Here is a 12,475-nt window from a genome sequence, read left to right as displayed (position 1 = left end):
GTTGAGAATCATGGTGCTCACTGAATAGGGTTTCCATCACAGGGCTAACATCCACACCCATGGCCAGTCTTAGAATCACCAGTCCAGCAAACGTACATATCGTTGGACGTTCAAATGCTCATCTCTAAAATGCAGTGATACTGACTCCTTTCAGGGCAATGCAGTGGTGTAGTAGTTAATGCTGTTGCCTAATGTCATTTTCTGGCCTAAAATCTGTGTGGTATACCTAAATTACATATAGTGCATGAATGAATCCTGGCATAAATGTGTGTATGAAGAGCTTTGAGTGGTCAGTAAGATTTTTTTTAAAGTGCTATATAAATTCCAGTCCATTTCTTTGCCAGGTTGCGGTCTTTGTAAAATAATAGGTGATTATGAGCCAATTATTAAAGAAAGAATAATTCTATTCAATTCAGGTTTGTTTATAATGTACCAATTCTCAACAATTACCTTCTTAAGATCTTATAATTTTAGAGGGAAAACAATTAGACTGTGAGCTAACACTTGGCGACAGTGAAAAGGAAAAACTCCCTTTTAACAGGAAGAGGCTCAGGGAGGGGCAGACATCTCCAAAAGCAGTTTTGGGATGAGGGAAGAGAAGAGAAAGGAGAGCAGAAAGAAAAGAAAGAAAGAAACGTAGTTGCATGCAGTAAAATAAACAAGTGTTAAATACAGCCCATTATTCATAACTGACTTATTAACTGTGCTAACTTGGTATAAGAGCTAACACTTGGACTAAATCATAACTTTACAGCTACATTTTAGTTGCAACCTTCCGCTGGCATTCTCATGAAAGCGAACAACATTGTTAATACCTGGGAGTTCTTTTTTTAATGTTGTTATTTGAGATTATCATACGAAGTATATGAGTTCACACAATGCATCTGCACTATATTAAATGTGCAATTTACCTCAGTTGGGTGATTAGCAACCACACAAAGGTTTGATGATTTATTCATTGGAAAATGTGATATTATCCTAAAATGTCCATGAATAGAAATTATATCAACATAATTAAATACCCTATTTGAGGCACTTTGATTGCAGATAAAACTTTTGAAACACCAGAACACTAAAGGTTTTGAAATTGCGTGAGACAACAAAAGTAAACAGATTCAGTGTTGCTGAAAATGATGCAATGTCCCAGTCCCATCACTCGCCTAAGGCCAAAATCGCTAAACCCTCACAGACGTCGTGGGTGTCTGCTCTGAATTTATTACAGGTTCAGAATGGTGCAAAAAGTAGGAAGAGGACAGCACTGTGCCATTTGAGCCACAATTACAATAACTTATTAATAAATAAATAATAATTCCTGTTTGTGACATTAGACATTTTAACAAAAGTCAGGAAAACCAGGAGAAACACTGTCCAGCTGTTTAGCTGGATACAAACAAGTGTGCCATAAATAAACACACAGTGAGCAGTCAGATGCTGTCACTTCCATCCATGATTGGTTATTGTAGATTTTATCTGGGGACAATTTTACTATAAAATGTATGGAGACACCCTAAGAAAGCTCTTAAATGCTCCAGAAACTGGTCCAAAATGCCTTCTATACTAGTTCAGCCTGGATACTGAATGTTGTGGGTTGCTAGCACTATCTACTGGACAAACTGGGTAAATGACTGGTCAAAGAAATAAAAGAGGAGTCTTTGTAAATTAGTAAAAGGTGACACATTTGTCTCTATTTTCACAGCAAAGCTAGTAATATAAATAATAGATAGTTTTCATCAAATATGAAAAATAAAAGATACGTAATGAACAATAAAAGGGGATTAAAAAAAGAGCAGAATATACAAATGTGATTGATTAGGGATGGAAGAGCTCAGCGTCAGAGTCAAATCAAATCAAATGGGTAAAGATGGAAGCTAAATGATTTTTCATTATGAATTCAGAAATACCAAAGAGGTGGTGTTGTGGTGAGTTCTAAGTTGTGGGACCAGAGCACCAGGAAGCAGTTTTCCAAGCTCAGTATGAACTTGAGGAGTTTGCAGACATACTCAAAGGCCCGAGTCTGACGTGATCCAGAGCACCGGTGTATCTCAGAAGCAAACTGCCAACATAAAATCCGCTTAAGCTGCTGTCAGTTAGCGCTGAAACTTCACCTTTACACCGCTGTGTTTTGCAGTATGGTGTGTTAAGTGTGTCAACTACCTTGTTAATTATCTAATGAAGCTCAGTCTCACTGCTGGATGTCCAGCACTGCCGCAGGACAGAAACTGAACACTGCTTTGAAAAAACACATGATATAAACAAGGTTGCCTATTTTCCACAGCATGACATACTGTTTATGATCAACTCTTATTGGGGCTCAGAAAGCTTCAGCTAACAGTTCTGTTTATTGTGCTACCAAGAAATGGCTCCAGTCAGAGGTTGTCCCTCAGTCTCTGTGGAGCAGTAACAGGACAGCTGGATGATGGATCCCATCAAGTGCAACTGTCAGTCACAAACACAACAGTCCTTCCCGAGCCAGAGCTATGTCCTGTTGTTATTCTGGGGGCTCAGTAATGGGGTATGTGTGTTTGGCTATTATCCCTAAATCTCATGAACTCAGACAATGGTGGCAGTGAGAGAATAGACCTCTTTACCTGTGTCTCTGCCTAAACAAGGCATGGAGTATTTATAGCCCATAAGTGTGCGCCATTATAGATGGGAGAGGGGTGAGTATATCAGCCCCTTGTTTTGGGGGCTGCTCCATCATAAAGCAGCAAGGATACTGCTTGGTCCAAATCCAGCTAACACTGAAACATGGTGAGTGGATACAGATCTCATTGTTATTGTCTTTAACATTGTTTAAAATAAGCACCAGACTGTGAGGAGACAGTCTGTTTCTGCTGTGTGATTAATGTGTTTACTGTAGATATCTGTATAACAGTCCGTCAAAGTCTGCTCTTTTCAAACAACAGATAACGCACCAATGTACTCCATGTCAATATGTTGTGAGGCCTTTTTTTCCTTTAAATAATCAATCGGACAATGCTCCCGTTGTCCTATTGATGAGATATTTGTATACTCGACTTGAAGACATTTTCATCAAAATGACAACAAATTAACTGTCTCGGAGAGGAGAAGGAGGAGGCGGTAAGGAAAGTCTTGACCTTAAAAAAAAAATTTTTACTTGCAACTTTTTCCTCCGTGTTTGCAATAAAATGGAGCAATGACATTTAAAACACACACAACATTTAAGGAGAGGAAATGGGAGGGATGAAGAGGAGAGAGGTGAGAGAAAGGCAGCAAAAAAACAGAAAAGAGACTTAGAAGAGCAGCCAACCGGGTTGGAAAGAGCAAAACAAAGGGAGTGCGGAGCAGACAGCAGAGAAACACGAGCAACAGGTGCAGGCTATGAAGAGGTCAGTGGTTATTCGCGTAATATTTGGCCCAATAAAGTTTCCGCTGGTCCAACAGTGATGTGCATTGGGCAACAGCAAGAAATAGCAAACTCTGCCTCATTGCCCACGAGTACATGAATCCTCTTAAAACAAAATAAATAATTAAATAAATGTATCTGAGTGCCAGAGGTCCCTTCCATGAGATATACAAGAGCTAATCCACAACAAGGGTTAGACAGCAGCTGTCGAGAGGACCCTGAATCCGAGCAACATGATGTCACTGCGCTGCATCCCCCTTACGGTGTTTTTCACAGTTCCTTGGCAGTCATGTAAATAGCTCAACATAATCCTTGCCTCTGAGGGATTTCTGATCAAACAGGGCTCAGTGTACTCTCCTGTCATCACATACACCCTATAGAATAATCCCTCATGTGATCCTGGGACTATGAGAGTGCAGGCAGTGGACCACACCCTCCCTAGGCTTACCCTGTGTGCTCCCAAAACTGGAGGCTCGAATAAATATTTCCATAACAAACTGACAGTGTTTGTAATCCTCACTAATGAAATGTGTGCCCCCCAGTATAAACCTTTCCTCTTGTGCAATAGATGCATACCCCCCCACTAAGACACACGCACTTAGTGAGAGTGAGCTGATCGTCGGCTCATTACCACGTGTGACAGTAAAACCGATAATGAGTAAGGCTGTACGGAAGAGCCAGGTGATGATCGTGTGTCATTGCTATTGGATCTAATTAAGAGTGTCATCGTTAAACCCCCCACAGGCACCCAAGAAAGCAAAGAAGAGAGCGGAGGGAGCCAGCTCCAATGTGTTCTCCATGTTCGAACAGGCCCAGATCCAGGAGTTCAAAGAAGTCGGTACTCTGCCAAAGGCTTTCTTTCACGTTGAATTTGAGCAGTTTACTCACTGCGATGTCTGCTCACTCTGTATACTCCCGCAGGCGTTCACTATCATGGACCAAAACAGAGATGGCTTCATTGACAAGAACGACCTCAGGGACACCTTTGCAGCTTTAGGTAAACTCACTGTGTGTCACGTTCCTGTTGTGATGGTTTCACATGAATACATTACACAAGTCCAGCAAAAAACAAAAGAAACCTTAGGCATTCTCAGGTTCCAGCTTCTCACATGTAAGAATTTCATTGTCTCAGCAAGTAGAACTCACCTTGAGTTCTGGGATGTTTAATTGCCATTTTTAAAATACCGTCTGAACAAACAGATAAGTGATAAATTGAGCTGTAGTAGTCATGAGTTTAATCATTAGCTGACTTTTTCCCCCAACCTAAGACTTATTAATATTATACATAAACAAGCAAACCTATTAAACATATTACAACACAAACTAAACAAGAAAAGCACAGCAAACAAACATGATCAAATTTACATTAAAAAGAATATTTGTATCTTTTCAAATAACACATGGTTCACAACAAACTCCCGGTCTTCCACATATTTCAAAGAGTCTCAAAACCTTTCCAAGTTTTTTTTATTTTAATACATATGTTTTCCTTCCTAGGGTTTACTGTCAACATATTTACTGCATACCTGGAAATATCTCCAACTGTTTCTACTAAATGTATTAAACCTGCAACTGAGTCATTTTGCAATAAACAATATTATGTCCTCTGGATATAATGATAGCTATTTCCTGAGCTAGTTATTCTCGACGTTTGTTGTGTGATTTATTCCATTTTCCATTTCTATTCCAATACTTTGATTAAATAGAGTCATTCAAAAGAGTTTTATCAAAAGCCATACCTCATTTTTCTTTATTATTGTTCATTTAGGTTTTATTTTGTATAAGAAGAACCTTGACTTACTGCAACAAATCTGTTCTAGTCTTTATCGACCTGGGATTCAATTTTGTTTAATATTTTTGGAAAATGTTGTGTATTATATTGAGTACTATCCATCAAGCTTGCTGACTTCATGTTCTACATTTGTTTAAATGTTCCAGTGGTTTTAGAATATATTTAAAGGACCAAGTGTTGAATGTGCCTTGAAAAAAATCTCAATAGATTTTTTTTTAATACAAAGCTGGAAAACTGTTGTTATTCCAAATTTCCAGCAACTGCATCCCCTTCCAATTCCTTCTTTGGTCATTTTGGGCTGGATGGCATGGTCAACCCATCTAATAGTTCCGTTGAGCTTTTGTGGATTTGTTTTAATCTCTTTATTGGACTATTTTCAATAAATAATATATCAGTTTAAAAAAATGAGCATTAATTGCAACCTCTGTTTCACCATATATTCCATGTTTTTCAGGCCGTTTAAATGTCAAACAAGAAGAGATTGATGACATGCTGAAGGAGGCACCAGGGCCCATTAATTTCACTGTCTTTCTCACCATGTTTGGAGAGAAACTAAAAGGTAAACGAAGATGCCGTTATATGACGTTCAAAAAATGAAATCATTTTTCTTCAATGCAGAACTGCCACTTTTCATCTACAGGTGCTGACCCAGAGGAGACTATCCTTAATGCTTTTAAAGTCTTTGACCCTGAGGGAAAAGGAACACTAAAGAAAGAGTTGTGAGTAATAGTCTGGTTCTTAAGCGACTCGTGACATTTGCGTCTCGTTTGCTCATCATTGCTGCTCGTCTCCACAGTGTGACAGAGATGCTGACGACCCAGGCTGACAGATTCTCTGCTGAAGAGGTTAGTGCTCCACCTCTGACGATGTAACAGATAGTTGAGCCTTGAGTTTTTATAAATGCAGATACGCTCTGTAACCTTTCTTTTTTACTTCGTACCCAAAGATGGAGCAGATGTTTCAGGCATTCCCTCCAGATGTAGCAGGGAACCTGGACTACAATAACCTCGTCCATGTCATCACACACGGTGAAGAGAAAGACCAGGAATAATCACATCCTCCCTCACTGGGTCGTATTTGTGCTGAGATATGATCACATATGACAGCAAAAACAGAAAGCAAAAACGTAAATAACTTCAGCTTCAGTTTTTGAATATGCACATGGATCAATGTGTTCATTCATTCATTCATGATTATAACATGTATATGTATGTATATTATTTGAATATATATGAGTAATCTCTTCAAAGGTGAAATTAAGAGTTTGACCTCGGATGTTTTTGACAAATCAATAAAGAAAGATTCAACCTCACAGAGATGCATTGAAGAAGCGAATCTCAGTGTATTTCATCTTCCATAAGTAGTGATATTTAATTATCTGTATATAGTGATTTTATTTCAGTGCTCACTGTTGATCAGTAGAAGAACACTGGAACCCAGAAGCTCCAAGTCCCATTTGTTCAATTTTGCCTTAAAGAGTACTTTAAGTGTATGAATATAAGGGAAAGGATTGCTAGGTAGACAGTGTGTCCTTTAAAGGCTCTATGTGGCTACTCCACCATAGCTCAGCTTCTGTTAATGGTAAAGCTAATCTGTAATTACACTTACTGTATACCCCAGTATCATTTACTGTACTTATGTATCTCTTTATTTTACATGTAAATCAATTTCTTGATTGTCTAGAAATTGGTGCATCTCTAAGGGTTTTATTGGTTAACTGATATTCAAATTGAAGCAAAAGTGTTCATCATACTGAATTATTTCCTAATCAGATAACACAGAACAGGAACTGCGTATAATTAATATCCGGTATGGTGAAAAAAACCTAATTTCATTATACTTTACTAGGGAAATGGAAAATAAGTGGAGTAATTTATTGAAACGAGATCAAACATACATGGAAATACACTATATAAGCCAAAAGTTTTGAAATTTCTAATGAACTTCAAAGTCAATATTTGATATCAATACTTTTATTCTTCACAACAGGCTGAACTTTTTTAGGGATGTTTTCTTAGCATTTCTTTAAGCAGTCTTCAGGAATAGTTCTGCAGGCTTTTTGAAGGACAATCAAAACTCTTCTTTGGATGTTGGCTGCCTGTTATTCTGGTTTCTGTCGAGATGATCCCACACTGCTTCGATAATGTTGAGGACTTGGCGACTGAGGAGGCCAAACCATAGTGTGTGTTTTTCTATCCAGATATACTTTGTACTGTGTTGGCAGTGTGTTTGGTATAATTTTCATGTTCTCCAAACGACATGACGTTCAGGTATTGTGTCAGGTGGCTATACCAAAGTGGCTCAACGTGTTATGTGTAGAAACAACACTGATTCATTTATTGAGTTAGGGCCCTTTTGTGGGTTAAGTAGCTTACAAAGCACGTAAATTAAAAAAAATATCCCTCTGAAAATTGTCAGGTACAAGGACTGGACTGAAAATGAGTGAAAAATCAACAAATATCCAAAGAAAAAACATTAAAGGGCTTCAGAAGGTCTGAAGCTGTCCCCATCCAGCACAGTAGGGGGCAGTAGTGTAGCAGCTACCAGCACAAGCCGCTGGCTTAGCAGTACAAGGTGCGGCAAAGGAAAAACAGAAACGGGACACCGTCGCTAGCAACCGTTTGTGTTGGTTGACGCTTATTTTTATAGTCCCCGTCCCTTTTTTTTTTAACAAAACGAAACAATTGATGTTGGCATTTTTAAAATCGCGATCTTTAAGTAGCGTATTAGGCTGTCAAAAGTGTCGGCTAGTGGCTAAACGGTATCAGGGTCGCGGCAACATCTTCTACCCTCAGCCGGAAAATAGACGAAGCTAACATAAGCAAGCTAATGCTAGGATAGCTAGCGGGCTAGCTTTCACAAGTGTGTCAACGCGAAGACCTAGATTTGACTGGAGCGATTTTTTCGTAACACCGACGCTTGCAATGGCTGATGTTGACAAGCTCAACATAGATAGTATCATCCAGCGGCTTTTAGAAGGTAAGTAAATACAAAAATTTCCACGAAACACTTGTTTTATTATTTAAATGTTATGGTAAATGCTAATAGTCGATAGCTAGCTTTAGCTCGTGTTCATCTTGCTGCAATAACTAGTAACAATAATCAGAAATATTTGCAAGATAACGTAATATTTTAATTAATGTCGGCTACCACCTTTATGTAATGTGTCTCTTGACTCAGAATATTGGTGTGTCTGAAGGGTGTGAAACGACATGTCACGTACACTGTGTTCTCATACACAAACACCGCGAATTCCGTCACGGCATATGGCTTCTACACTCACCGTTTGTCCCAATTGGCGTCCGGGCAGAGATGCCATGCCCGGGTTATCTGGAATAGTGTTTAGGTGTTATTCTTACTGATTTTTGTCTTCTTATTCCAGTCAGAGGAGCAAAACCTGGCAAGAATGTTCAGCTGCAGGAGAACGAGATTCGTGGATTATGCCTCAAGTCCAGGGAGATCTTCCTCAGTCAACCCATTCTCCTGGAGCTGGAGGCCCCCCTCAAGATTTGTGGTAAGAAAAGCTATGCACTTACTTACCAGAAAGATTGACTCAGCAATTGACTGATAGTATGTACTGACGTATGATAAGTGGTGTATGACTCAATAGCAATGTGTATAATTCAGCTTGGTATTTGCCCTGCAGGTGACATCCATGGGCAATACTATGACCTGCTAAGGCTGTTTGAGTATGGGGGCTTCCCTCCTGAGAGCAACTACCTGTTTCTGGGGGACTACGTGGACAGGGGGAAGCAGTCACTGGAGACCATCTGTCTTCTACTGGCCTACAAAATCAAATACCCAGAAAACTTCTTCCTGCTGAGGGGAAACCATGAGTGTGCTTCAATCAACAGAATATATGGTTTTTATGATGAGTGTGAGTATTGTTGAATGACTAGAAATGTCCAACCTGGGGCCTCTTGTGTCCATTAAGGGTACCTGTCAGACTCTCTGTTGCGTTATCTTTTGCTGGTTAAACTGTTTGGAGGAAGTTGTTGGTATGAGATAATGGAAAAAAATGAAGTATAATTTCTTGTCTTACTGTGTTAGGTAAAAGAAGGTACAACATCAAACTCTGGAAGACCTTCACAGATTGTTTTAACTGCCTCCCAATTGCCGCCATTGTTGATGAGAAGATCTTTTGCTGCCATGGCGGTGGGTTATAATGCGCAGAATTAATGTTTTGGCACAAAACCCTACTATCAACTCTAAAGTGTTTTGGTTGTATGCATGATGTTAGAAGTAGTGTACATTTGATATCAGCGTTTATTATTTGTCCTTGAGAAACGCTGTTTTTGCAGTTTGTTACCTGACATGGAGCTCACCCAGTTCCAATCGGTGCTGACCTCAGTATCAGTGTGTTTATTTGTACTTTTACTTTACTGTTCCATTTAGGACTGTCCCCTGACCTTCAGTCCATGGAGCAGATCAGACGCATCATGCGTCCCACTGACGTGCCTGACCAGGGTCTGCTGTGCGATTTACTTTGGTCTGATCCAGACAAGGATGTGTTGGGCTGGGGGGAGAACGACAGGGGTGTGTCATTTACCTTTGGCTCAGAGGTGGTAGCCAAGTTCCTGCACAAGCATGACCTGGACCTGATCTGTCGTGCCCATCAGGTAATCACCTCCGTCATCACAAATAGAAACGTCACTGTGGGAGGTGGCCGTGTACTGGCCAGAGGCAAGATACACTTGGTACAGGACATGATATACTAGCACACATGGTGTGTGTAGTGGACAGTGGGTTTTGACCGTTTTGGCTTGCGTTTGCATCAAAGTAAAATTATTTGCGCATTTCCAGAGGTTGTTACGTGTTCAACTAAAGCTTTACTTTTAAAAAAATATCTAGAGACTTAAAGAATATGGAGAGAAATTGATGTTAGAATAGTCACAAATTACTTTAATGCTGCCACTTAATGCCAGTGCAAAGACAAGAGAGCTCAGCTTTCAATGCAGTCTTGTGTAATTTTGTGGAAAAGATGTTTGTCAGAATAGACAGTAGCTTGTAGTAGTAGAATATAATGTGTAGCTTATTAATGTAAAAATAGTTTGGTCAGTATGACAACTAATAAGGAAAAACACTGTTGAGGCATGTTGAGTCTGCAATTAAGACAAGTGATTGTGAACGTAAATACACAAGTTTTACTTGAAACTCCTGACCAGAGGCCAGGCTAGACTTTAATAGTGACCAGTAAACCTTTGCCACTAATGTACTTGATGATGTAGCTGCTGATAGACGTATCAAGATGAATTGTGAAGTGTATAGTGTCTAATCAGATTTATCTGTGTGCTGCAAAACTGATAGGCTGGTGTTTCGCGGTACTTTGTGCAGCTCTCTGTGCTTTGTCATAAGCCTCTCCTACCAGACAAGCGCAGACAGATGCAGCACACCCTTCATTTGCTCCACAAACATAAAATTGAATCAGTCTGCACCGTTAGCCTTTGGCCAAAAGCTGTTATCAACATTCAGTATGGCTAGTCATCGACTGATTGCATTGTTATCTACCACAAGTGAGCAGCCTACATTGTCAAGAGAGTAACGGCAAGCTCAGAATAAAGTATTTACTGCTGGTAACTCCGGTTCTGCAGGTACATGTTTTATTGCCAGAGTTTTTGATCGGTTTGTCTTTGATGGGTTGCCTTCCAGTGTCTGCAGGTGTTGCCAAAGTGTTGAATAACAACTTTTCCTGCAGAATTTCTGGGCTTAAAACCATCTAAGGGAACATGCATGTGCATTTGTAGAAGTGCCACTATTAAGGAGGTGCAGAAATCTAGTTTCCTCTCAAACCAATTAGATACATAAAGGTTATTTTGGAGTGGTAGGCCAGTAAGGCCTAATAATAGATGCCTTTAACAATAAATGGAATCTTTTTTGTTATTTGTTGGAGTGCTTGAGTTAAAGCTTCAAGTCTTCATTTCACTTACACCCTGCTGGTTTTGATTTTAAACTCCACTCAGACTCCACTTACAAACCTGACAATATGTTTTGAGTTTTTATATTGAGTTAAAGATCCTGTGAACCATAACCCATTAGGTTAGACTGCTAGACTGCGCTTTAGATCTGACCACCTTCATGTCTACTTGCATGATTTAGTTGAGGCTACTCCTAGTTTATGTATTTTGAAAATGTGTAAACATGTCATTCCAATTTGTATTTTCTCACTGGCAGGTTGTCGAGGATGGCTATGAATTTTTCGCAAAGAGGCAGCTCGTCACTTTGTTTTCAGCGCCTAACTATTGTGGGGAGTTTGACAACGCTGGTGCCATGATGAGCGTGGATGAGACTCTCATGTGCTCTTTTCAGGTACAGTACCTTTTGTTTATTTTAAGCATTGCGTTTTCGTGGCAGTGATCTAATCTAAGCTATTTGTACAGACGGTGTACAGCTATTCATTAAATGTTTTCAACCTGGTATAGATTTTGAAACCAGCTGAGAAGAAGAAGCCCAACGGCAGCCGTCCTGTGACTCCCCCCCGCAGCATGGTCACCAAGCAAGCCAAGAAATGAAGGGGTGGCCAGACTCTGACTTCTTTGTTCTGCTCTGTTCTTCTGCATTTGAGGGATTGATTATCCTTCATGCTGCCAATACTGAAAAGATATTCACTCCTTTTCGATGAAAGCAAAATATTTTTGTTGTTTTGTCCACAGGGGTAAATTGATATGTCACCATGAAAACCTCAGGTGTTTTGCACTCCCATTTTGCAGCTAGTCTTTGCCACATATGACTGTTCAATCAGGAAAAATGTAACAATATGGCTACTTATGCACAGGAATGCCTTGTTTGAAGCTGTGCACAATTTTTTTCCAGTTTCGTTCATGTCATATTCCTTTATCATTGTTTTTTCCCCCCCCCCACTGTCAATAATTAATGTTATTAATGGCTATACAACTATGGAGAAAGTCACAAACACCTGTTTACTTCTGTAAACTTTATATTGTGTTCATTTAACCGTCAGTGTCTTAGAACGCTGACTGTACACTGCATCACATTTTTAAACAAGTCGTGCTAAATTAAACAAAGATGCACTCTTGTAATGTCTAAATCTTTCTAATAAACATTTGAGTGTATTTTAGGGGGAAATTTTCTGTCTGAGTGTATTTATTCCAAAGAAATTACAGCTTTTTAAAAAACAACAGTTGTAAACGAAAATACTTAACCATCTTGCTCAAGAACATCTTATAATTAAGGGTAGTTTCCATCCAGGGATACCCACAAGGGGGAGATAGAACATACTGCAAACTACGTTGCATCTAGGGAAATGGTAAATAATCCCAGATGTGAGCAGTCTTGTATATGTACAGGGTAGCAAATTC

The 12,475-nt window shown here is 39.5% G+C and overlaps 2 protein-coding genes across 2 annotated transcripts; both read left to right on the top strand.

Moving 5' to 3' along the window:
* The first annotated feature begins 2,667 nt into the window (after positions 1-2,667).
* Positions 2,668-6,471, top strand: myl2b (myosin, light chain 2b, regulatory, cardiac, slow). Its single transcript, XM_085474568.1, has 7 exons — positions 2,668-2,751; positions 4,112-4,201; positions 4,289-4,364; positions 5,614-5,718; positions 5,800-5,878; positions 5,956-6,004; positions 6,106-6,471. Exons 1-7 carry the CDS (start codon positions 2,749-2,751, stop codon positions 6,208-6,210), a joined length of 507 nt encoding a protein of 168 aa, XP_085330694.1. The 5' UTR covers positions 2,668-2,748; the 3' UTR covers positions 6,211-6,471.
* A 1,247-nt stretch (positions 6,472-7,718) lies between these two features.
* LOC146696438 (serine/threonine-protein phosphatase PP1-gamma catalytic subunit A) lies at positions 7,719-12,242 on the top strand. Its single transcript, XM_085474564.1, has 7 exons — positions 7,719-8,138; positions 8,542-8,673; positions 8,806-9,036; positions 9,210-9,314; positions 9,555-9,778; positions 11,331-11,465; positions 11,579-12,242. The coding sequence occupies exons 1-7, from the start codon at positions 8,084-8,086 to the stop codon at positions 11,666-11,668; spliced, it is 972 nt and encodes a 323-aa protein (XP_085330690.1). The 5' UTR covers positions 7,719-8,083; the 3' UTR covers positions 11,669-12,242.
* Positions 12,243-12,475: the final 233 nt, after the last annotated feature.

This window comes from Copadichromis virginalis, linkage group LG12, assembly GCF_057382275.1.
Source record: "Copadichromis virginalis isolate Kocher_CV1m ecotype Utaka linkage group LG12, C_Virginalis_male_GT1.1, whole genome shotgun sequence".
NCBI classification, from domain to species: Eukaryota; Metazoa; Chordata; class Actinopteri; order Cichliformes; family Cichlidae; genus Copadichromis; species Copadichromis virginalis.
Note: the sequence above shows the minus strand (reverse complement) of the source record. Positions and strands in the feature narration are given on the sequence as shown.

Bases quoted from the DNA above. Each gene is read 5' to 3' on its own strand.
- myl2b (XM_085474568.1), top strand. The intron at 4,202-4,288 runs GTCGGTACTCTG...ATACTCCCGCAG, and splicing joins AGATCCAGGAGTTCAAAGAA to GCGTTCACTATCATGGACCA. The intron at 5,879-5,955 runs GTGAGTAATAGT...TCGTCTCCACAG, and splicing joins GGAACACTAAAGAAAGAGTT to TGTGACAGAGATGCTGACGA.
- LOC146696438 (XM_085474564.1), top strand. From the start codon at position 8,084: ATGGCTGATGTTGACAAGCTCAACATAGATAGTATCATCCAGCGGCTT. The intron at 8,139-8,541 runs GTAAGTAAATAC...TTCTTATTCCAG, and splicing joins CATCCAGCGGCTTTTAGAAG to TCAGAGGAGCAAAACCTGGC. The intron at 11,466-11,578 runs GTACAGTACCTT...AACCTGGTATAG, and splicing joins CTCTCATGTGCTCTTTTCAG to ATTTTGAAACCAGCTGAGAA.